A 25,702-nucleotide genomic window follows, 5' to 3' on the forward strand; every position below is an offset into this window, starting at 1 on the left:
TATAAAATGATCATGAACTGATTTAATTAGTACTTTTTCGTTGTTGAGTTGGATTTAGGATTTTCCCCACATTAAACTGAGGTGAAGTGTGTGATTCAAGCAGATCGTACTCATGGTCATGGAGGTTGTTGAAGCATGGGATTGAATCATACATGGCATACGATGGTGGGGTAGGTTTGAGATCATACTGTTTCTTTAATTCTTGAGGTGATGAACTCCGAAATTATTGAACTGCTCTCATTTCCCTGATTCGTATGTGGATGTTGTGGAAGTGTAGTGATTTTTATCATGAAGCTAAGTGTCTGTTCTTGCTAAATTGATTCTGCTGCGGCATCTTAATGCGTTTCAGCATGTTTGATAGTAGTAGATCAGATTGAATGCATATAGAGCAGGAGTCCCTTACCAAGGAAACTGGCGGTCAAATGTTGATGAATTAAAAAGTTTCATGTTTCAATGTTAATTGAGTTCAAGGTTTAGATATGTTGCCACAAGTGAGTTCAAGCAAGATACAAAAGGATTTTCCTAATACCTACACGGTGTTTTACGGTATAGCTAATCTTTTGCTTATCCCTTTAGCATGTGGGGTTTTTCCAGTAGGGAGAGAAATAAAGGAACAAAGTCTTTCTTCAAATGAGTGTTGGTTTTCAAAATCCATTATGTAGTTTATGGTTTTATCTAAGCTAGTTATAATTTCTTCACTGCTTAAAGTTGAAAGCACAGAAGCAGAATCTGACTGGTGATGCCTTGAGTAATCAAAGAGCCTGCTGACAAGTTCTGCACATATAGACCTTGAAAATTAGATACTGTCTTTATTGGTGTGCTGCTAATTGGAATAGCATATTATAAATCTGGGAAATATGATTTGTGTTGTCAAGAAGCTTACCCTTCTGTTTTTACAATTCTTGCTAGTTTATAACCTTTATACGATTAATGTATGTGATGCCCCTTTACACCTAACCTCAAGGAATAACAGATTTTATCAACAACCGTAGCACTTCTTTCTTTTTTAGTATCAGTAGATTATATCTTTGTTGTCTTTACTTATAGCTCTAGTTATCTTGTTACTATCTTATTTGTCTAATTGTCTTCTTTCCTTCTGCTGAATAGCTCAGATTTATGGCACATTGCAGGTGTCAAGTAAAGTTTTCTTAGAAAGGTTGACAGGGATTACCTAGCTTAAAGAGTAGAAGTCACTAACATCTTGTTCCAAAAAAGAAGGGTATCAGAAAATTCAAGCTTGTGTTGTGTGTCTAAAAGTCATTTGGGGCTGCTGAAGTATATAAAAAAAACTGGCTGTTTCGAATGCAAACGTCTCAGAAACATGAAATATCTTGAGCCTCTGGCAGGTTCTTCCATGTGATAGCAGCACACTTGAATTTGTTTCAACAAGCAACAGCTTCCCTTACCAAAATTATCCATCTGCTGTCAGCTTCTCATCTAGTAGAAGCCATCGAATGCGATGGCATTAGCATGGAGTGTCTTAATTGGAAAGCTTCAAACCAAGGTGGATCTTGCAAGAAGAAATGCTTTGCCTGGAGGGTTTAATCGATCATGTGTTATATTTACCGGTGCATATGAAACAAGTTCTCATTTGTTTCTTAATTGTGCTGTTACATGGCAGAATTGGATGAGGATTTACGGCTGGATGGGACTTCAATTAGCAATGCCAGATCAGGTGGATACTCACTTTATGCAGCATGGCATGGGCATGATAAGAAATAAAAAGGTTGGGATGGCTTTGTCTATGATCTGGGTAGCTACTGTGGGGATTATTTGGAACACAAGGAATAATGTAATTTTCAGAGGAGAGGAGGTACTGTGGATTTTGTTCAAATTGTGGATCTAATTCTCTACAAGGTATGGCTCTGGTTAAAAGCCAAGGAGATTTCATTCAATGCATCTATGTTTGAGTGGATTCAGAACCCGTGGGCTAGTCTTGGTTGTCTACCGTAACTTCTTTCCTCTGCAATTTTCTGTGCTGCGAAACTAGTGAGTTTTCCTATGTCGGCATGATAGGAAAGACTGCTGAAGCGTTCCAGCAGACTCATTTTTGGAAAGGGTGGAGTGGAGTGCTAGTACAGTTGTGGGAAAATGAGTACTGTGTTGAGAAGAACGTGCTTACTTGGCTGTTCTTGGATTTTAGTATTGTATTGGGGTAAGGCTTGGTCAGTGGGGTTGTATTTCATTCTGTTTTGTAGGGAGGGTGGGAAATTATTTCTTTCTCTGTTCTTGTCTCTTATCTTTAGTTCTTTTGTTTATGCTGGGCAAAAGACCAATGTAATAGTGTTTTATCTCTTTGTATATGGGTTAAGCACCCCCTTGTGCTTATTCTAATATACCTTTGCTTATAAAAAAAAAAGTGTCAAAGCAACCTTAATGACCTGGGGCATAAGCTAAGAGAGCTGGAAACTGCAATGCTGTGACCTAATGCTGATATGCTTGATACATGATATTATTATACATGTGCAAAAACAATGCCTGGGGAAATTATGAACAAATGAACATGTTTATAAATTCAACCCGAGGAGAGTTCTTCAAACATTTCTTGTTGCTGATTATGATTCAGCACTTGAGGATAGGTGAAATTTTGCCGAATTCTGTGACACTTTTGTTTGATTTACCCGGTTCTGGACTAGTGGAGGAGGGGGAAAAATGTTACTGAACCATTTATACTTTTATGGATGGCAATAACACACTTTCTGTTGGTGCAATTGTATTTGTCAATTTAACATTCTTAATATTAGGTGCCTACAATTCTTCATGTTACATAACTGAAAATCATTTTTTGCTTGACAAGTAGCACTACCCTGCTACACTTTGCAAGCAGGAAGATAGCGGTGAGAAAAGGCTTAGCTGAGCCTGAGTTAGACTTTACATAGATAAGTTTGGTTTCCTTAATAATTTTAAGGTCTGAAATATTACCAGTCTAGTCCTGCGCTTGATCTGACCTTCCTTAAATTTGTCTTTCCTGTTAACTTATTTAAAGGTCTACTTCATAATAAAAAAAATGTGAATTCTATGGTACCCACATTTTTTTTTAGTGTGAGGCCCACATTAGGTGATTTAATAGACTAATAACATGTTACAATTGAATTTATAGTGTTATAATTCTAGTCTCAATAGTACTCTCATTCATTGGGCAACTCAACTGTCCTCTGACGACCTTTGTTGACGTCCACCGCGACCTTGCAGAGGTTGCAGTGAATCTCGACCCTAACATTGAGTCTAAGCGACATGATTTCGATTAAGGGAGAGACCTAACACCTATCTAATCAATGCCATTAATCTTAAGGTACATTATTGAAAAAATATAATTGCTGACTCATGTGATACATGAGTCGTTATTACTATATTAACTCATTTAGGGTACTATACCTTGATCTGAAGTAAGGTATCACAACAAACACCATAAAAAAATTATATCTGCAGACAAACTTATTTGTAAAGAGTGTGATAAACATTTTTTTTTGTTCCTTCGGAAAACAGTGTGATAAACTTATATGCTAATGAGTTAAATTATACTAAAATAAATATTTCTATAAACATGCGAATAAAATTATAAGATACTATCTCTGTCCCTAATTATAAGCTAACATTGAGATTTATGTGGTGTCACTAAATATAAGCTAACTTTGCAAAAGATATATTTTTTTCTTCATATTTGTCCTTGCATTTATTGGTTTTTTAATTCCAAAATTTTGAAATTGAAACTCACTTTTATTCTCTTTCCTACTATTACTATCCACTTAAACACGGGTAAATATGAAATAGTGTATCATTTTTTTAAAAACCAAGGCATCATCAATTAAAGCTTTCTTAATAAGCGTGATTTTTACAACTTTAGCTTATACTCCATCCGTTCTTAAATAACTGTTACTTTAAGGTTGTTGCACAAGTATTAAGAAATAACAATTTATGTTCTTGTTTTATTAAAATTACTATGTAAAATGGCAGATAATTAGGAACAAAATTCAGCCAAAATTAGTATAGTTATTTAGGAATAGAGGGAGTAATTAGGGACGGAGGGAGTACTAGATAGAGATGAAAAAATAAATCAGATTATTTTGGTTTTTAATGGTCCAAGAGCCTATTTTAAATCACACTCCATAGTTCAAAAAAAAAATCATACTCTCCATAGTATAGTATTTAAATATATCATAAATCTATTTCAAATTAGACTAAGATCCTAAAATAATTATGTGTGTTTGGAAAACTCATTCAGGATCCACGTTTGACCCTGATCCACGTTTACAGAAGCAAGAAATAGTTGATGTAAAAACATCGGACACCAAATTAAACCTCAGTCACCAAAGTTGTCTTGCACTGTTCTGCAAAATAGTACAACATAGAAACCAGAGACAGTTCCTCCTCAATCTCATCCTCCACGAAGAACAGAACCCTAATCGCCATTTGCTGTAGCTGTACCATGTCGATGTTCAGGTTAAGAATGTTTCCCTTTCTTTCTAGATCACTTCTTACCTTTCAATCTCACTCTCACTTTCACTCTCAAGGGAATTATGCCCAACTTAGTCACTCTCAGCATCTTGATCAATTGTTATTGTCATCTACATCAAATTCCTTTCGCTTTTTCTGTACTCTGCAAGATTCTCAAGAGTGGTTATCACCCAAATACGGTCACCTTTACTACACTTATCAAAGGTCTCTGTCTTAATGGCTAGGTTCAGAGAGCACTATGCTTTCATGATGAGCTTGTAGCACAAGGATTCCAGTTGAACCAGGTTAGTTACGGGACCTTGATCAATGGGTTATGTAAAATGGGACATACAAGACCTGCATTGCAATTGCTCAGACAGATCCAGGGGAAATCGGCCCAACCTAATGTGGTAATGTACAACACAATCATTGATAGCTTGTGTAAAGATAAACTTGTAAATGATGCCTACAATCTATTTTCTGAAATGGTTACCAAGAGAATATCACCTACTGTTATCACTTACAATACTCTAATATTTGGCTTTTGCATTGTGGGTCAAATGGAAGCAGCGGTTTGTTTGTTAAATGAAATGGTATTGAAAAGCATCAATCCAGATGTAATTACCTTTAATACATTAGTTGATGCTTTATCCAAGGAAGGAAGGGTGAAAGAAGCCAAAAATGTGTTAGCTGTGATGATCAAAGAAGGGGAAAAACCTAATGTTGTTACTTATAATTCTTTGATGGATGGGTATTGCTTAGTTAAGGAAGTAAACAAGACCAAAGATATATTCAACACGATGACCCAAATGGAAGTGACTCCTGATGTTTGGAGCTATAGTATAATGATTAACGGATTCTGTAAGATTAAAATGGTGGATGAAGCCTTGAATCTCTTAAAGCATCCAATTCTTTATTGGATGCTTTATGCAAAAGCCATCATGTTGACAGGGCAATTTCTTTGATCAAGAAAATCAAAGACCTGGGTATTCAGCCAACTATGCGCACATACAATATACTTATGGACGGACTATGCAAAGGTGGAAGAATTAAGGATGCAAAAGAGGTTTTTCACGATCTTTTAACTAAAGGCTACAATTTAGATGTACGGATGTGTAATATTATGATAAACGAGCTTTGTAAAGAGGGTTTGTTTGATGAAGCATTGACATTGATGTCAAAAATGGAAGACAACGGTTGCATCCCTAATGCTGTAACTTATGAAACTATTATTTATGCTCTCTTTGGAAAATGTGGTGACTATGATAAGGTAGAGAAGCTTCTCCGTGAAATGATTGCTAGAGGTCTTTTGTAAAATTAAAACTAAGGTAAGATGCTTTTGAGTCTAACATAATTTTTCTTCCCAATGTACCGGCAATGTAATTTAATTTTTTTTTTCAGTCCTTGGTCATTGTTAGAATTTCAGACAACAAATCAAGCTGAAACTTGAATGATTATTGGAAATGCTTCATCTCTTATAGTTGATTCTATTTACTCCAAATTATTATAGTCAAACTTGACTTTTCTTTTGTTGTTTATTTCTTATGAGTTTGTGTTGTTTTCATTTGTTATCCTAGAATCCCTGTCAATGAGGTTTTTGGAGTTTGCGTCTTGCTGTTTTTATCATTTCAAATTTATTAAGGACCATTGGTGTCCGATGATTTGGAGTCGGCATCATAAATATTGATCTTCTGCTTTTTCTGTACTCTGCAATATTTTCAAGAGGGGTTATCAGCCTGATATTATCACCTTTAATACAATTCTCAAAGGTCTCTGTCTTCAAGGTGAGGTTCATAGAGCACTGTGCTTTCATGATGAGATTGTAGCACGGGGGTTTCTGTTGGATCAGGTTAGTTACGGGACCTTAATCAACGGGTTATGTAAAATTGGACATACAGGACCTGCACTGCAATTGCTCAGACAGATCCAGGGAAAATTGGCTCAACCTGATGTGGTAATGTACAGCACAATCATTGATAGTTTATGTAAAGATAAACTTGTAAATGATACCTACAATTTATACTCTGAAATGCTTGCCAAAAGAATTTCACCTGACCTTGTCACTTACACTAATCTAATTTATGGTTTTTGCATTGTGGGTCAATTGCAAGAAGCAATTGGTTTGTTAAATGAAATGGTATTGAAAAGCATCAATCCAGATGTTTGTACCTTTACTATTTTAGTTGATGCTTTATGCAAGGAAGGAAAGGTGAAAGAAGCCAAAAACGTGTTAGCTGTGATGATCAAGAAAGGGGAAAAACCTGATGTTGTTACTTATAATTCTTTGATGGATGGGTATTGCTTAGTTAAGGAAGTACACAAGGCCAAAGATATATTCAACACCATGACCCAAAGGGAAGTGACTCCTGATGTTCGGAGCTATAATGTCATGATTAACGGATTCTGTAAGATTAAATTGGTGGATGATGCCTTGAATCTCTTTAAGCAAATGCATTCCCAAAAGATAGTTCCTGACATCGTAGCTTACAACTCTCTTATAGATGGTTTGTGCAAATCTGGGAGAATCTTGATGCTTGGGAGCTTGTTGATGAGATGCATTGTAGAGGTCAACCACCTAATGTAATCACATACACTTCTTTATTGGATGCTTTATGCAAAAGCCATCATGTTGACAGGGCAATTTCTTTGATCAAGAAAATGAAAGACCAGGGTATTTATCCAGATGTCTTCACATACAGTACACTTATGGATGGACTATGCACGGGTGGAAGACTTAAGGACGCACAAGAGGTTTTTCAGGATCTTTTAATTAAAGGCTACAATTTAGATGTACGGACGTATACAATTATGATTAATGGGCTTTGTAAAGGTGGCTTGTTTGATGAAGCATTGACATTGATGTCAAAAATGGAAGACAACGGTTGCATCCCTGATGCTGTGACTTATGAAATAATTATTCGTGCTCTCTTTCAAAAAGGTGACAATGATAAGGCAGAGAAGCTTCTCCGGGAAATGATTGCCAAAGGTCTTTTGTAAGAGTAAAACTAGGTAAGATGCTTTTGAACCTGACGTAAATTTTCTTCCCAATGTATTGTCTCTACTTAATCTACTTTATTTATTTATTTTCCTATCACTGATCATTGTCAGTGTTTCAAATAACAAACCTGTCAAACCAAGCTGCAACTTAAATGATTGATTATTGGGAATGCTTTATCTTTTATAGTTGACTCTATTTACTCCAAATTATTAATAGTTGAACTTGAACTTTCTTTTGTTTTTAATTTCTTATGGGTTTGTGTAGTTTTCATTTGTTATCCTAGTTTGCGAGCTGTTTTAAGCATTTTCAAATAGATTAAGAATCATTGTTGTCTGGTGTAGTTCAGGTTGGAGTCGGTAGCATTAAAATCTAGTAAACTACTTTTGTTTTCCTTTCCATCTGGGTTTCTATTACAAACATACTGGCAGAAGGAAGCTTGACATAGTTTATTTTACTACCAGATTCTCCCCTTTACATTAGACATGATATTCAAGTAATGCAGAGAGTAAAAGGACAAGTGGAAAATGGACATAGTGCATTGAGAACAGAAAGAGGAACAGAACCATTGGACTGGGTCTGAGCGTACAACTTGACCTTCTGGTGAACGAATCTGTCATCCATTGGTCACTGTGCCCTCAACTCCCTACAACTTTGATAATTTCTTGTTTGATAAACGAGCATTATTATCCATTTTCATGCTATGCCTTAAGTTTGGTATATCTGTGAAAATTTTATGTTTTCTTATTTGCGTTGTTGTCTGTGTCACTGTCTTTTGGTTTGCAAGGTTTACTTTACTTGATTTGATGAAAGTTTAATGATGTGCTCAATGGAGAAGTGGTAGTCTGCTTACTGCTTACTGTCATGTTTTCCCTCCTCCTCGTTGTCCCTTCTCATGTTCTGTATCTTGATTATTGTGTGAGAACACACACACACAAAAAACATGAAATACAGGAATCTTTGCCTTCTCATAACACACATTTTGTGAGTATCTCTATCTCTTTGTTCTTTTGTTTTTCCTCTTCTATTTACTCTCTATTTTTTCCTCCCTTTCTCTTTCTTCCAGCTTTTGTTTTTCACTTCAGGTCACCATCCTCTTTGTTTTTCACAGTTTCTGTTTTCCTCCTCAAATCCAGACCTGTTGCAAACTGGCTATTAACCTTTGTTTTCTTCCTCTTAATCTTAATGGGCTTAATGCTATAAACAGCAATGATCTTGCAGCATCAAAACAACTAGAATCTTCAAAGGTCGTCACATTGAAGTACAACTTATTAGGCATGCCAGTGTAGCGCAGATTGGATGTTCTTTACCATCAAATCACCTCACTCTTTCATGTTAGTAGGGGATAATACAGCTGGAGTGAGTAAAAGTAACATGTAAGTAATATAAATGAAGAAAAGATAATAACACTGAATTATAATTAAAATGTTTGAAATTAAAGGGGTTGGAGATTTGTAGTAACCCGATTTATTTTTTTATGGGTGTGAGATGCGTAAAATATTCACAAATGTAAACTCCTTAATGTACAACAAAATCATTGATAGCTTGTGTAAAGATAAACTTGTAGGTGATGCCTATGATTTATACTCATAAATGGTTGTCAAGAGAATTTCACCTAATGTTGTCACTTACACTACTCTAATATATGGTTTTTGCATTTTGGGACAATTGAAAGAAGCAGTTATTTTGTTGAATGAAATGGTATTGAATTTCACAATGTTATTGATTATATACATGTATCTGATTATATTATAATCTGTTCAAAAATGTTTTAGGGAAATGACATCATAACTTCCATCAAACATGGTTATGTGTCTGAAAATTTCGTTTAGATGTTGTTGTTCGCAACTCAAATGATTTAGAGAAGCTCATCCCAGTAGTTCAAGAAACAAAGCTTTTCAAGAAAAAAGCATATTTTCATACAGGCTACTAATTATTACTCTTTGTTATGTCATTCTTTCTTTAGGGTCCTGACAAATTTGCATATGCCTTTAATTTCTTTCTTCAGAATTCAGAACAGTGCAAATAAAGGCAGAATTTCTTGCTTTTCATAAGAATTCTGGTGTAGGTAACTGCTTATTGGGTCATAAAAGAAGGTTGAGACTTGAGAAGATGGGGTTGATGGGGTTGATGAAATTGATTAAGATGGCATTAAATTGAGTTATTGAATAGTGGAAGTAGTTTTCTGTGTTGGTTGTTTGTCATACACTCATACTTAAGAACTTTTGGACTGGAATAAAGTATGGAGTATATTAATAGTCTGTGAAATTTTTTCTTTAACAATTCACACTGTGGTAGCTGAAGGATTAGAGAAAATCCATGTTGATCTACTAGGTATAGCCTTCTCCCTCGCTATTCACAGGTATGTTCACCAAGATACATGCTTCTTTATTTTCTGAAGTGTTTTAACTTTGTGTTTCCCTAGTATAAAGATGTGCTCTTTCTACTATGTCAGCTTCAATATGGACCTCTGTTCTCAATCACAGATTGCAGCCCGCAAATAAATTGGGATCCTGATGGTTACATAGAATAGAACTTAAGGACCGCTTAAATTGGAAGGCTCGATTTATAGTTATCCAGCAGTTCTTGAGGCAGTGTTTGTTGGGAGTTTGATGGTTACTGGGGAGAGATACCTTGTGCATTTGTAAAACTTAAGGAATGGTATAGTGCTACGACAGAGGAGATAATACAATTCTGTCACAAGCTTTTGCCTCACTATATAGCTCCTGGAATTGTGGTGTTTGCTGATCGGCCAAAGACATCGACTGGCAAGACACAGAAATATGTTATGAGGGAGAAGGCAAAGGCCATGGGAAGCTTGTCAAAGAAGAACACTAGGAGATTGTAAAGTACATTTAATAAAGAAAAAAATTGAATTGTAGTCTTTAATGTTATGTACTTTCATATGGTAATTATCATTTTCATATGCGTTACTATTTGTCTCTTTGTATGATTAAAAAACTTACAGAAAGTCAATTGGACTTGGTTTTGTTTTCCCCTTTTTCAGTAGAAGTTTAACTAGACCTATAAATGAATTGTTATTCTCTTAATAGCCTTACTGAAAAGAAATGGACTGAACTGCTAGAATTGCCATTAAATGCATATTATTCTATCAACCTTTCAAAAATGATTCCCCTGTGCTTTCATGTAAAGTTGGTGGAATTTCACAACATTACCTTATTGGAATTACTTTTCTCATAAATGTATCAAAACATAAGGTTTTCACTTTCAGCTCAAATTTACCACAGTAAGGTTTATCGAAGTTAAATCTAACAGCGTTAATCCAAACATATAGATGTTCAGCTCATGCAGTGGAATTGTGGAAGCTCATGTGATATGTCAGGAGCAATGTGATTACACTCAATTCCCTTCCTTCTTATCTGTACAACTATAATAGAATGTTGTCTTTTGTGACAATGAAAAGTTTCTTTAAATGGTAAATGCACATGTATGTATGAATTTTGTACCTTTTCTGTGCTGGGAATACTTTGTTGGCTTGATAATTTGCTGCATTAAAGGAGTGGTAGGTAGTTAGGGGAACTTGATTGAGGTGGGTAACACAAGTTAACTCCTTTTCTCCCCTAGCAACAATATAGGTCTCTGTAATTCATTCTCTCAGTTTCTTGGGAATAAGAATTTAAGGTTGACAAAGGCTTGAGATGATTCTTAGGGTGTTTTGTTCCGCAGTTTGAAACTTCCTACGTTACAAAGTGTAGCTTCTACTTCTAGAGTTACCATGTTTTGACTTGTGTACATACTACATACCACCAATTTAAACACACTCTTTTATATCAATGATGTTTACTCTAGTTCATTTGATTGGTGTATCTCATTGGAGCCTTGGGTCAAGCTCAATACAGATGGTTCCTTGCTTCTTGTTGAAAATGCAGCAGCATGTGGTGGCTTGGTTCGGGATCACTATGGAAATTTTCTCTTTGGGTTTTCTATTAATTTAGGAAACTGCTCAGTTCTTCATGCCGAGCTCTGGAGCATCATTCATGATCTTTAAGATTGCAAAAGCTAGAGGCTAAAATCCCAACAAACACAGGAACACTAGTCCCTTAGGTACCAAATCAGAATTGCAAGTACAAATGATATCTGTGAAATGAACCAATTCCATTATCTTTTCCCCCACCTCATTTTCCTTTGCTTTAAAAGGCAGCCAAAACATCTTCTTAGAAGCAAAATGATCTCATACATTTATACCTATTTGTCATACTCACACCCGGGTTTCAAATTGCAGTATGCAACCAACTGCAATTGCATCGACAACTTAACCGTTTTGGAATCCCCGAATAGGTATAGCAACTGCAATTGCAGCCGTATCAACCCGCAATTGCAGCCGTAACATAACTGCAATTTAAACCGGTTCATTCATGACAATAACTACTAATCTATACAATTAAGTAACCCACACCCAAAACATCATCTAGTAACTCAATTCAAATCTTGGATCAAGCCTTATTTAAAGATAATCTTCAATGGAAATGCTTAAAGCCTCCCCTTCTCCATAATCTCTAGACATTAATCCTTGCCAAGCGGCCCCACCATCATCCCCACCCAAACCTTCCCACCACAACACATCAACATCCGCACTTGCAACTTGTCCAGCATCATGTGCACCACTACTGCTACGCACGTGACCACCATCACGTGCTCTGTTCTCACTACTCACGTGACTCTCTGTTTCCCCTGCTGCGACCTTGCGCGCATCAACGTCCATGGCGAAATCCGAAGCCACCCTCTGAACAGACCTCGGAGACATGTCATCCCTCTGGTGAGCACAGTAGGAGGACAAGGCCTCCGGGAAGTTGAGCTTCTCCGCCGTGGAAGGCCTCCTCAGGCAGTACACGGCGACGTCGTGAGCCACCGCCGCAGCCTCCGCCGTGGCGTAGGTTCCAAGCCAGAGGCGTTCTTGGCTGCCCGGAACTCGAATCTCGGAGACCCATTTGCCCCACTTCCGGCGCCGGATTCCCTTGAACTTCTTGTTTCCATTGTTCGTGTGAAGCCCTGAACTCCAGTTCATGATATACTATTATATTATATATGCTTGCTTATTGATGACAATGATCACCTTCTCTGTTGGTGGAATGTTGTGAATGAAGAGGATGAGGAAGAGGGTGTGGTTTATATAGGTTGAAGATCTTCAGAGTCAAAAGGTGTTTTGAGGACTAAAAAGGTTGGAAGAAGGTTGGGGTGGACCATGGAACAAGGTCAAAATTTTCATAGGTCAAAGTTAAAGAATGGGTTTAATTATCATTAATGTTTTGTGCACATATCTTTTCCACCTCCACCTCACTTGAATAAGAAGAGAAATGAGAGTAATGGGTGATATGATGTGTGATGTGACAGGAAATGTAGGGAGAGTTAGAAAGAAAAATGTGTGGAAATGAGATGGAAGAGAAAGTGAGGTGTATATAAATCATTACTCGTTTAATTATGGCTCACAAGTTTTTACTTTTTAATAATGTTTGGTAGACCCAAATGCAAGTTATAAAATAATGATCTTTATTAGAAGATCTGAGTTGAGTTTATATTATAAGATTCAAATAGATTATAGGTTTGTTTTTATATGGGTTTGTCAAAATAGGACCAAGATCAACTTTTTTAAATAATGTTTCATTCTTTCTTTCACCATGCATCATATCAATTAAAAATTACTCTTGTAAGTTCTAAATGTTATATTCATATTATTTTTAATAGGCATGTTATAATTACAGACAGAAATTCAAACATCATTTTAGGATAGAGGATGTCGATTAATCTAAATCACTCATGAAGGTGATTTTATCTCATCCTAGGCGGAACAATATAAAATTTAAGATAAGTAAAAAAAGAATGAGTTTAATGGATATGCACTGACAGTGTAAGTTTTACACAGACATCCAATTGAATTCCGCCAAATCAGAAAATATCTTATTCTTTTAATTAAAATTAAAGTCAAATGTAATTATCTCTCCTATGTGGCATGCTTTGATTGGATGACTGTGTAAAACTATTTTACACTGTCAGTGCATATCCATTAAACTCAAAAAGAATTGTAGAATTCTTTTATGTTATATAAAAGGAAAAATTAGATGTATGAAACATGTCATTAGACTCATTATTGTTAAGACGCTTTATAAATCAAGAGTGTACGATAGGAATAGCCTGTGTTGTTACTTTTGGTTGTCTACATTTTGTCAAAACAACCTGATGTCGAAGCAGATGTTGTAACATCGTGCTGTGACATGTGTCCCTGCGAATCTGCTGTGTGTTTGGCTGATTTAAAAAGGAAGCTTTGGATTGTTTACGTGGTTGTCAAGTTAGGGTTTTTGAAGAAGCTTTTGTGTGCTATCTAGAATATAATATTGTGGAATCAAATCTGCTAAAGAGGATTTGATTTGGTTTAAATTGTGAAAGTTGTTATCTTTTGTTCAAATCTTGTTTGATAAGATTTGTTACTGGTTTAAAAGATCTGTTCCAGATCTGTTTTGTGGACTCTATTTTTGTGCAAGTCCATTGAAGATCAAGGCCTGTTGAAGAACGACTATTAGTTTTTAAGGTTGTGTTTTGTGAGTCCTTGTTCTGTTATTTTGTACACCACTCTATTGCCTCCATTGATGATCATATGGCTTAGAGTTGGTTTGTTTTAGTTGAGTTGTAATCTCTTCAAACATGTGTTGATTGTTGTTATCAATCACTGTGGCAGTGATTGAGAGAAAGTGAAAGGGGGCTCTCATACTTAGGTCGATATACTAAGTAGAAAAACACTTGGTAGATTAGGATAAGAACTATGAGCTGAGGTGTTGATGCGTGTCTGTAATTCCTAAATCTTAAGATAGTGGATTTCCTTTCTTTGGGTGAAAACCCTCCAGATTCAATTGTCGAACCGGTTGTCTCAGCATCGCGTTCGACATCTGTCCTGTGCGAGAACCAGAATTTCAGCTTGAATTTTATGTTGTATTAATTATCATCTGATAAAAATACTCTTTTTTACTCGTTCAATATTATTGTATATTAAATGGATTTCAAAAAATATATTACTATTAAATGTATCACATTGATTGAATCATTTCTCTTTTTTTCACTATTTTCATTCTCAAATGAGTTAAGTGTGTTTAGAGTAATTTTAGAAAATTATGAAATATTTTCATTGTTTAATGTTTGAATATCTTGATAATAAGCTCAGTTAGCGAATTACTTATCTTTATATCTTCATTCCTTAATTTAGTTGTATTATTAGGCAATTTATAAGTACTCTTGTAAATGATCTGTGATCCCAAAGACATCTCCTAATTTGTGTTGTTACTAGAGCATAACCCACCCAAAATTGTTTCTAAGAAAAAATGAAATAATCTAGGAGTTGGATGTTGTTTTATTTATGAAGGTGGTCAAGTGATTACTACATTAAAGTCTTGCCAGTTGGAGCTAGAGAAGAAATGGGCAACGAATTGAAAGTCACCAAATGAATCTTTGTAGTTATTACTACTTTTATGTCATGTGTGACGTATTTAATTTCTAATAGTAGTTCCTATCCATCCAACTTGATTGAAAATGGAAACCCTACCCACAATATAATGTCGAGAACGTGACATGGTATTTCAATTTCGGTGCTCTCAGGTTTGTGAAATCCCACGCGCAGTCAAGGAGCTGAGAATTCATAGCCATTGGATCATATCGTGGCTAGTTATCTAGACGGCTGTCTTGCGTAAATGTAGTCGGTGAAGTGAGTGGCGCGCGTGGATATGGATACAACGTGTTCTGCACTCTCCTTAGACCACTTCTTTGTTTTGCTATTTTGGTCTGCTTTATGACTATAGGTTTAAAACAAGCACGTGCTGACTTTAAGTAATTATATTTAATAAAATAAATTAAGCAAAAATGTTTTGAAAAACTTTGATCTTGTGATTGAATTCGTTAGTATCTTGTTAACATATAATTTCAAAAATCCTCAAAGTAAATATATTATTTTCTAACTAGGAGTTGATTTCACACAACTCAATATTGTGTCATTTTTATTTAAAATATAATATAAAATTAGTCATATGACACTTATTAAATAAATTAATTTTTTTGAATAATTAATTATTTGATATGATATTAAAATTTCAATGATAAAACGGTCTAAAATTCAATTATTTTTGTTCTTAATTCTCCTAAATCCTAAACCCTAAACCATTCACTTGAAAATTTTATTCAAAGTCAATGAGGATTGCAAAACCTTGAAGTGTATGCATGTAAACTTGGAAAAAAGAGGGTGGATGAAATGTTGTGTCAGTAATAAGTCACTAAACTAAACTTATGGCCAACTTTGATGCAAATCCCTAAAGTCGCCTTTTCAAAATTAAATACAAAACATTTCTCATGTGTGCTTTCTTATATTCAGAGATAATTATTATCTTTGAGCTTACAATTTTTTTATACGTCCAAATTGCAAAGTTCAACATCATTTATTTATTAGAAGCTTTGCAGTTTGTGACGTTTAAAAATCATTGCAAATTAAACTGCATGTGCCGATATTGAATATCAACAAAACTTATCATATTCATCTCTTCAAATCACAACATTCCATGAATTAATAGAAGTTGGAATCTCGTCCAAAGATTAAATAACAGACGACATCTTGAATTAGTTTCTTGTATAATTACTAATGTTATCTATACCCTTCCTCTTTTGAGATGTCGGAGAGTCCTCTGCTTGTGACAAGAGAATGCATGGTTGACTAGTTCAAACTTTGAAGAGAGCCAAAGCTAAAAGTAGATAGCTATCTAAAGCAAGCGGGCATGTATGCATTTATGAGGTTGAGTGTGAACTTAACTAGGTCTAGGATGATCGATACAAAAAGTGCATATTCGTCGTTTCTGCTTGTTTTGTTTTCACATTGCCTACCCGATTTTATTGCCGTACATTTATACACCGTGTACTTCACTTTTTTTTTTTGTCAATGGTTACTGATTATATTGATAAGGGTCAGGCCCAGAAAAGTAGCCGAAGCTAGATACAAGACAAAGATAGCACCATGTAGGAGCCCAAAGAGATTAAGCCAACTAGCTAAAAACAAGAAACTAGTAAGTGGAGGGAAAACCAAAATATTCAGAGCATGTGAAGCTAAGAAACGGACAAACTAGTAAAAGTGGTTGTTGGGAAACAAGACAAGAGTCTTTAACTCACAACTTGGAAAAAACCACATCCACCCACCGACCAGTCATAATTACAGAGGTGAGAGGAACATGGAAAGCAACAGCCTTGGAGAGCAAACCTTCAACCTCGAGGGAGCCCCCACCGCTTGAGAAGAGGAAACTCAGGAAAGGAGCACTTCACTTCTTAGTTTGCCTTTTGTTTTTCTTTTTGTCAACCTTTTTGGGCTTCAAACACTACTCCAACACCTTGGACAGCCCAAAACAAAAGAAACACAAATGACCAACTTTTATACACAAATGATTTCATTGCTCCTTACTGCATCAACCAACTATGCGGATCGGCCACATAAAAACAGAGTAAACAGCCGTGAAGAAAAAATGTAAATAGAGTGGAGGGAAGGACATGGGGTTTGGCTGAAGAAATAAAATGGCAAAGGAGGGGAAAAGATGAGGGTTGGCAATTAGAAGAAGAAGGACAAGGGTAGGGAACATAAAAGAAGAAGGAAGGGTTTGAGAATGCAATATTACATGGTGATTCCTCTATATCAATCTTCGCTGGTCATGGAAACCAAAATATGTGCGCTTTCATACCTTCTTCAGTTCTATTAGGAATGTGAATCTCTGTTTTCCTAAGAAAGACAGCAGAAGAAAACAAAGGAATCTCTTTGGTACAACTAATTTAATCTAAGGATCTGATTCAAAATTAATCTTGAAAGAGAGCTGCAATATGTTACGAATATAGCTTCAACGAATTGTACAAACCAAGGACGTGGCACGTCGTGCATTGTACACACACGATGTTATCAAATATCCGCCATGGCAGATATCAGCCATATGACTGTCATTTCCACCATTATTTGTCATGTATAACGGGATTTTAGCTTTCCCCTGTCCGCAATTAACAACACTAATCATAGCAACATGCCAACATTATCTTCTTTGACCAAACAGTTAATGGAAACTATAACAACTAGACATACAATAAAATCATTTTAGGTCTCGTTTTAAAGACTTAGTAGAGTTTATCTCATAACATATAAACACTTATAACAATATTTTGATGAATTTATGATCTACCTATGAGCTATTCTGAACTTATTTTCATAAGTTGCTGAAATTATCTTATAAATAAGTGTTCATCCTTTTCTATAAGCTATATTTTAAGGTTATTTCAATAAACTTCACAAATTAGCTATCAATAAGTGCTTATGTAATAAGCCCTCCTAACAAATTAAGAATCATATAGAAACATTAAAACTAATCTCAGTAGAAGGGAGAATGAACAATAGCATATTTTGGGGTATCATTATGGAATCTGAACTTTAAAAAATGGTTATAGTATACAGAGACAACAGAGAAAATAAAAGGTTGTGCATTTGCATTGATCTCTCACGGTATACAATATTAGATACAAGGCCTTCAAAAAGGAGATGTTATTACTTGAAGTGACAAACTATGTCAAAGGAATATTTTCATAGCGGAAATGAGACAGATGATGTCTAATTGAGAGCATTCGACACGGAATATATGAAGTCCAAGAAGCCTGTTCCCTTTAAAAGACCCTTACCTGTTAAAAGCTCAAAATCCAATAGCAGGAGGAAACCAATAGCAGCTGCTTTCCCGTTTATTATTTCATTCTTCACAGTAAAACCGAATCCCACTGAATCCTCATCAACCACCATTCTAACCTAAACATGCCATAGAATTAGTTAGTGAATGTTTGGTTTCGTGATTTACACAGAATCATAGGCACGTTTACTAAGCAGCTAAGACTTGTAGCTTCTAACCAGAAGTGAATTTAGAGCATTACACAGTGAAACTAAACATGATGTTAATAAGTCAAAAGGACATGCAAAAGTAATTGCATGGGTCCAAAGTTGATTATCAGAAAGTTAACATGGTTACCTCATCAACATTGACATCACTTGCTGTAACACCAGGTTGAGCCTTCCCACTAAAGACAATTTCTGTGGAAGCAACATCTTTCACACCTCCTCTCATGCTGATAAAAATATTCTGTTCATCTGTTTTCACAGGAAATACAAAGAGTTTCCTCAAAGAAGGAGTGAGAACTCTCAGGACAGGGTTTTTTGGATACCATTCCTTGACCTCTCCCGTTCGTAGATCAAATGTGCTATCAGTTGTTGGGCAAACAATACACCCATCCTGCTCAAAAGAAAGAAATTGGAAATGATCAACTCATTTTTGGTCAAACTAGACTAAGGAATAACTTGTGGATTTCACAGTACACACCAAAAACGCAGGTTGGTAGATGCAAAATACGTAAAATTCAAAAAGTTTGTTAGTGTTACAAATTATCTATTGAACCCTCGCACTGCCCAAAGGGCGTCTGACCTCGGCCCATTCCTCATGAGGCCGATTCAGCCCACTTCAAATACTAATGCTGGAAGAAGTTGGAGATAAGAGGGAATCTTAAGTTCTTAACTCCCCTAGAGATTGCTCCTAATATCTGGGTACTCACCAGATAATGGGACATCCAACACCAACAAACTCACTTATATATACTGGGTCACTAGCCACATTAAAGATATGGGCACTTTCTATGCCGTTACTATGCTCGAGCATCGAAGTTCCTTTTGCGCGTGACTCCCACCATTCCAACCAGTCGGAGCTTGTAGATCAATGAATTGACAGACAGGTATTTCCAATATGACATTCTAGAGCAATGCACAGTGAGCATACAGCAAGAACAATAAACCTAGAGCTAAGCTGAGAATATAGATGTAAATACACATTTTTAGCATGTCCAGAGGAACTAGAATTTCTATACATCCCCTTAGAACATCTTGCAGGTCTAGGGATTTCTCATTTTCTCCATCTAATCCTTGCTCGATTATCAGGATATCATATCAGTTCAGTGAATTACCACAAGGAAACAATGACAACACAATGCAAACACAAAAAGAACTAGCTCATCATTCCTTGTTCAATGTTTACCATCACAATTACAAGCAGCAACTAGTATCAATCATTCTGCATCAATCCATTTCCAACCCAACAACAACAATTCTGTATCAAAGAGAACAAACCTGGGTGAGCTTGGCATTGATCAATCCTTCAGAATAGGCACCTTCAGCAGGGGACCTATTTTCAATGGCAAACACTTGATCTTTATACCACAGCAGCAGTATCGTCTCATTGTCCTGAATAATCACGCGCCGCTCCCCTCTAGGAAGCGCCGCCAGCGGCACCACGGGGACCCAATTAGCGTCACCGGACGCCGATGACTCCTCGGAGACGGAGACCTGGGTTGCCTTGCACGCCACACGCCGAGCTGGAACAAAATTGCAAGAGTGGAGAGATTTGGGAAGAGAGTAGTGGCGGTGGTGGTTGGAGGAGTGGCAGAGAAGAAAGGGTTTCAGAGTAGGGAGTGTGAAATGGGTTTTGGAGCATGAAAGGGGTAAAAGGGTGGTGGTGGTGGTGGCCATTGAGGTTGTGAATTTGGGGAAAGAGGAGGAAGAAGAGAGTGAGTGGATGAAAGGGTCTGCATCTGAGTGAGTGGAGGGAGTGAGTCCACACAATAACAATTACAATAACTCAATAGATAATTGAAACAACTCCAAAGTGTGTGTATGTGTTATGGCCACATTTCTAAATTCTAATCTATGGTGGTGTTCTTGTTTTCTGCATGAGTTTCAAGTTTTTGATTGATTGTATGTGAATTGCAAATTTGCAATGATATTCCAACTTATTTGGATTTAAGAGGATTTAAACCCAATTTTGTTTCTTTTATAAGCAAACCCAATTTTGATTGAGGAGGAGGTTTCACCTGATTGTGTTGTTTTTATTGACTCTGATGTAATTGTCTCTATGACTGTTTGATTTTTAATATATGTTCCACGTTAAAAAAATAGAGGATTTAAACCCCCTCTTTTCATTTATTTAGGTTCAAATTAAATTAAAAGTGAGCCTCATATTTTTAGTAAATTTCATACAAGTTCTAATTAATTAATAAAAGTGTTAAAAGTGACTGTTGTTATCATTTTTCTTAAAATCAAAAGAGATTGTTCCATTTTCTTTACGAATTTGTGTTTAATAATGTTTTAGTTGCCAATTAGATATATTCTTAAATTGTTAACAAAATATTAATGTGTCATTCCATTATGTTCTCTTATGCCTCATAGTTGCTTTTATTATGTACATATTATGATTGCTAGCATCTACCCTAGAGATTATTCTCGAAGTTGTCTCATCAACTATCTCATTCTAATTGAGCCCAACTGCACTTGACTGGAGGTCCAAGGTTCATTTCGAGTTTAACATTCATATTTCGACCAACAAAAAAGTTTAACATTCATATGAAGACCGCTATGTCATTAACCGTTGAATGGTCAGTTCTACCTTGTAAAATATATTAATTATCACCGGGGTTAGAAGAAAAAAAAATATAGTATCAAGATAAATATCGAGATTCAGGGGCGCAGAGCACCGGTAAGCCACCCCGTGGCTTCGCCCCTTGCAAGCAATATTGGGCAACCCACATTTTCACCCGGACGTACACATGCAGATGGGGGGAAATGCTCCAAATATTTCATTTTATTTCCTGAATTTCATAACACAACAATATCATATAGTATTTTTATGAAAAACAAAAGTAGAAGACATTTTCTTTCCTAAAATGCTCAAAGCTATTTTAGAGGGAATTTTTGTTGTATATTAGTGCATTTAAAATTATTTCTGTAATTCAAAATATTTCAAAAGTTTAAAATTGTTTTTAATGTTTTTAAAATTATTTCTGTAATTTAATGATATCGATTGAGTTATTAAGAGATTCATTATCATTTAAGCTAATTTAACGTTATGCTATAATTGTGCATCTAAAATTTAACTTTATAACTATAAATTACTAAACGTTGCCTATCATAAAAGATTATTACTTTTTATCGTTAATTTAATAATTTTAGTAACTATAGATACTATATATTTGAGAATTTTTATTTTGTGTTAAACAAATATTACACGGTTGATAACACTGAGAGTAATCTACCGCTCTATTGTCAGAAGTTGATCGACGAGTTTTTTTTTCCTTTTACAAGACATGAGATGAACATTCAACAACTTATTTCAATAACATTCAACCACTCACTTGATTTATATACTTGAGAAATTTATTATTTTACCAAAAGTTTAGGTGATCTCGATTTTGGGTATGACTACGGGTTAGAGCATGTCTTAAAAACCACAAGTCGTTTATAGAGGTATTTACCGATCGCCTACCAACATATATCTCAGATCAACAACAATAATCGAATACACAATATTTTTAGGAGTTATGATATGGTTTTACCAACTGAGTCAACTTCGTACATAAAAATTAGTGATTTTGTTTTTAATGTTATACAGAAATAACTTAATTATCTAGCAATTAAAAAAGGTTGTTTTTGTTGTCATATATTTGTGTGCCAAATTGATTTTTGGTTGATATTTTAGTACCCTCTTTTTTTTTTTTTTTTAACGTGACCAATTTGCCAATTTGCCATGTTTTACGCACAAATGTAGTACACAAGAATAAGAAAAACATGGGAAACCCTATATATACGTGCATCATATGCTAGGTTTGAAGAAAGAGCCTTTTGTTTCTCTTCTTCCACCACTTCCCCCTCTGCACTATTTCTTTCTTCAACTCTTCCCCTATCTTTCCAAAACAATAATAGGTGAAGAGAGAAGAATGAAGGACATGGAGAGCCTTGAAGAAAAAGTGTCTGTGTTCATTGATGAATTACATCATTCCAATGAATCAGAGCAAAATTATGTTGACCACCCAGAAAACATTAGCGACTCTGATGATGATGATGTTTATGATGAACCACCCGAAAGGACTTCGTATTGGGAATCTCAGCTCGATCTGCTTCAGGTATAGACTCTACACTTAGATATTTGGCAAGCCTCGTACAATTGATTCTCAATCAAAATCAATTTTAGGGATAAGCTTCTTGATGAGTTTTAATTTAAATACCGATCACATTTTTGCACAGGTCTGCTTGATTAGGAACTTGTTTTTAATCTGTGTCTTCAACACTAGATTAGCTGCGTTACCTTTCTCTTTTCAATGATTTGATTCATTTAAGCTGAATAGTTTTTAATTTTTAGAGAAATGATAGCATATGATATCAAATTCGTATATTGATGTCACATACATTACTTGCTCATGGATTTTTTGGTCCAAAAACTGATTCCGTACGTGGGTTTGAAATTCGTTTTTACTATGCTCAGTCATGGCAGAAAATAGGGAAAACGTATCTGGAAATTAAGCAGAAAATAACCATCAAAATTAAGGAATTCCTTAACAAATTACTGTCTTTCCCTCTCATATTTAGGAGTTCCGAAATATCTGATTGAGATGAGTGGTCTCCATTTTTGTTGTGGGACTTGAAGTGTTGTAAAATTAGTAGAATAGTATTACCAAAAAATGATTGGCTTCAATATTTTTTGTTCCGGTTAGTTTATTGGTGGTCACTAAAAACTTAATAAAGTGGCACCACACGTTAATTGTGGTGATTTGCGGTGGAAATAGAACCTTCAATGAAATTATATTTTGCAAGATATCATATTCTTCTACACATTCCCTTTTAATCATTACTATATGCTTTTTGGTTAAGAAGAGAGTATTTATTGCCAATAAAACTGATTAATCTTTTCGTGGATAAAATATAGGTATTTCACAACTTCCACGGTAAAATATGTTTTTAATCATGTAAGCATTTTTTGGTCTTGTAAAATATTAATATTTGATTTTAGCCCTTATTCATAAAATCAAAATATTGAGTAGATAAGAGTGTGGATAGTAGACAATAAACATCCAAAATGAGAAAGGGAGAGAACACAATATAATGTATATGATTTAATGTCATAAGATGTAATAGAGACAAAAATAAGCGTATCTGCGTATGTGAAGTGTATACTCTCTATATTGTTTAGGGTAGTTATAGCTCATTCTTTTTTCAAATAGTTTAAGTTGAAAAATAAAGCAAGCCTATTTTAGAAAATAAAAAATTAATGACTAAAATTAAATATAGATACTATTTTCACGGAACTAAAAGATAGTATACCCTAAATGCTTTGACACTTTTTTTGGGGGTCAATAAATGCTTTGATATTGAAATGATTTTTTTGTGGATACTCATTTTTTTGGGTCAATTTTGTAGATACTTTTAGATACTTCAATTCAGCTGTGGGATTTATGAAACAACCATTTACTTAGGGATGGCAACGGGTAGGATCGGGCACGGGTTTTACAATTACCAAACCCAAACCCAAATCCTAGAACCCAAACCTAAACCCAAACACAAACCTTATGGGCGATAAAATGAAATCCATGCCCAAATCCATTGGGTTTCGGATTTACCCGAAACCCAAACCCATTAGTTACGTAGCAACTCAATCCAGAACTTACTTTCATATAAAAAAAAAGTGAAATTCATAGAAAGAAAAAAAAAAACAAATACTATTCATCATCCTCATCCATCACTAAAGTGAGACAACAATAGTTTAGAGTTTACTTTCTCAAACATACAAAAGTACAATTAATCATCAAACACTAAGAACAAAGTTTATAAATATATATATGTATGAGGGTTTTTTTGTAATTTTATGTTTCGGGTATCTTTGGGTTCGGGTTTGGGCGGGTATGGGCACGGATTTAACTAATACCAAACCCAAACCCATAAATGGCTACAGTAATGGGCAAAACCCAAACCCAAACCCAAATCCAGTCAACTCGGATTTTGCCCGTCAAATCAGATCGGGATCGGGCGGGTACCCATGAGTTTGGACAAAATTGCCATCCCTACATTTACTCCAGTCTCCAAACAGCATATGAAGAACGTGATTCTATATGAATTATTTTGAAATCTACACCACAGATATTGGAATAATTTGAACCACATACAACGACACAGTTGTCATTTGTCCACTACTGTCTATAATGCACTTCCTTTTGAAATTGATTTTTTAGTCACCAAACACGTTTTCAGTGTTTAGTTTTCACATAAAAAGATACTAATGTTTTAGAGTGACAGATATTTTCGAAATAAAAAACTAATGTGTAAAAAAACTTAATTTATGATTCCAATATCTTGTATTTTATCTGTTTTAGGAAATTTTGGAGCGGTACCATGCAAGCGGGTCAAAATTAAGACACGAGGTTGGTCGAATTATAGAAATGGTGAAAGCTTCAGATTTTTGCAGCTGCTTCAGTCCTAACTCTTCCAATTGCACCGCATGTTTCAAAAGACAAGTTGTTTCTGTGCTCTGCAACAGAGGAATAACTACCAACCTTTGCATATCAAAATGGTCAGCAACAAAAAAGTTTCTAGGAGGTCTGTGTCTGAAATTAGTATTATTCATTCACCAAGCATCATATTTTATGTACCAAATTTCAGTTTTTGTTGCTTTTGTATTTTAGGATCTCACGAGTACATTGAAGTGATCGCGAGCACATCAAAAACAAAGAAGCAAATCCCATTTCTGATTGAATTGGTATTCAGGGATCAGTTTCAGATTGCAAAAGCATGTGAGGAATACCAGAAACTCGTGTCTTGTTTGCCAGAATTTTACATTGGGAAACAGGAGTACCTAACTGCCATTGTTAGGGTCATGTGTGGTGCCGCAAAGAAATCAATGAAGGAGAAGAAAATGCATCTGGGACCGTGGAGGAAGAGAAGCTTCATGCAAATGAAGTGGTCAAGTTTCAATCCAACATATCCACACACACAAGCAAGTAAATCTCACCTGTGTTTTTCAGAAGCTCCCACTGCTGTGGTAGTCACTTGAAGTGTATGTTGAATAAGAGAAAGTTCAGTTTAAGTGGTAGATTTTGAGGAGGAATTTTGGACTCAAGACCTCTTTAGTAGTAGAATTTATGCCCCAGTGGTGCAATATATTATAGATCATTCCTAAGTTGTTTTCCTTTAGGTCCAAGATATATGATGTAAGGTTTTGTCATTAAGAGAAACTCACTTTAGAAGATAAAATAAGTCATCACAGTTGTTGATTGAAAAATCAATAATTGTGATTTAAACTATATCATAATGTACTGTATATGTGCAAGTATGCGACTACAATCACAACTGTTGATTTTTCAATAAACGGCTGCAATGACTTACTTTACACTTTAGAGTTAGAGGAGCCA

The 25,702-nt window shown here is 35.3% G+C and overlaps 5 protein-coding genes and 1 pseudogene across 5 annotated transcripts; 4 read left to right on the forward strand and 2 right to left on the reverse strand.

Annotated features, from left to right (window-relative positions):
- The first annotated feature begins 1,459 nt into the window (after window positions 1-1,459).
- Window positions 1,460-1,846, forward strand: LOC130737327 (uncharacterized). The gene has a single exon (XM_057589075.1). The coding sequence runs from the start codon at window positions 1,460-1,462 to the stop codon at window positions 1,844-1,846; it is 387 nt and encodes a 128-aa protein (XP_057445058.1).
- Window positions 1,847-4,298: 2,452 nt separating this feature from the next.
- On the forward strand, window positions 4,299-5,912 carry LOC130741282 (pentatricopeptide repeat-containing protein At1g63400-like; annotated as a pseudogene).
- A 132-nt stretch (window positions 5,913-6,044) lies between these two features.
- LOC130741281 (pentatricopeptide repeat-containing protein At1g12620-like) lies at window positions 6,045-10,362 on the forward strand. Its single transcript, XM_057594130.1, is given in 3 exon segments — window positions 6,045-6,959; window positions 6,962-7,443; window positions 7,894-10,362. Coding segments are annotated over 2 exon segments (1,038 nt in total). The 5' UTR covers window positions 6,045-6,391; the 3' UTR covers window positions 7,432-7,443; window positions 7,894-10,362.
- A 1,164-nt stretch (window positions 10,363-11,526) lies between these two features.
- LOC130735901 (ethylene-responsive transcription factor ERF019-like) lies at window positions 11,527-12,541 on the reverse strand. Its single transcript, XM_057587773.1, has one exon. The coding sequence runs from the start codon at window positions 12,453-12,455 to the stop codon at window positions 11,895-11,897; it is 561 nt and encodes a 186-aa protein (XP_057443756.1). The 5' UTR covers window positions 12,456-12,541; the 3' UTR covers window positions 11,527-11,894.
- A 5,289-nt stretch (window positions 12,542-17,830) lies between these two features.
- On the reverse strand, window positions 17,831-20,095 carry LOC130741283 (uncharacterized). Its single transcript, XM_057594131.1, has 3 exons — window positions 19,602-20,095; window positions 18,457-18,717; window positions 17,831-18,239 (listed from the first exon to the last, which is right to left on the reverse strand). The coding sequence occupies exons 1-3, from the start codon at window positions 19,998-20,000 to the stop codon at window positions 18,051-18,053; spliced, it is 849 nt and encodes a 282-aa protein (XP_057450114.1). The 5' UTR covers window positions 20,001-20,095; the 3' UTR covers window positions 17,831-18,050.
- A 2,028-nt stretch (window positions 20,096-22,123) lies between these two features.
- LOC130741286 (uncharacterized) lies at window positions 22,124-25,680 on the forward strand. The gene is made up of 3 exons (XM_057594135.1): window positions 22,124-22,426; window positions 24,668-24,890; window positions 24,977-25,680. Exons 1-3 carry the CDS (start codon window positions 22,241-22,243, stop codon window positions 25,342-25,344), a joined length of 777 nt encoding a protein of 258 aa, XP_057450118.1. The 5' UTR covers window positions 22,124-22,240; the 3' UTR covers window positions 25,345-25,680.
- The last annotated feature ends 22 nt before the right edge of the window (window positions 25,681-25,702 follow it).

Source organism: Lotus japonicus, chromosome 2 (assembly GCF_012489685.1).
Source record: "Lotus japonicus ecotype B-129 chromosome 2, LjGifu_v1.2".
Classification (NCBI taxonomy): Eukaryota; Viridiplantae; Streptophyta; class Magnoliopsida; order Fabales; family Fabaceae; genus Lotus; species Lotus japonicus.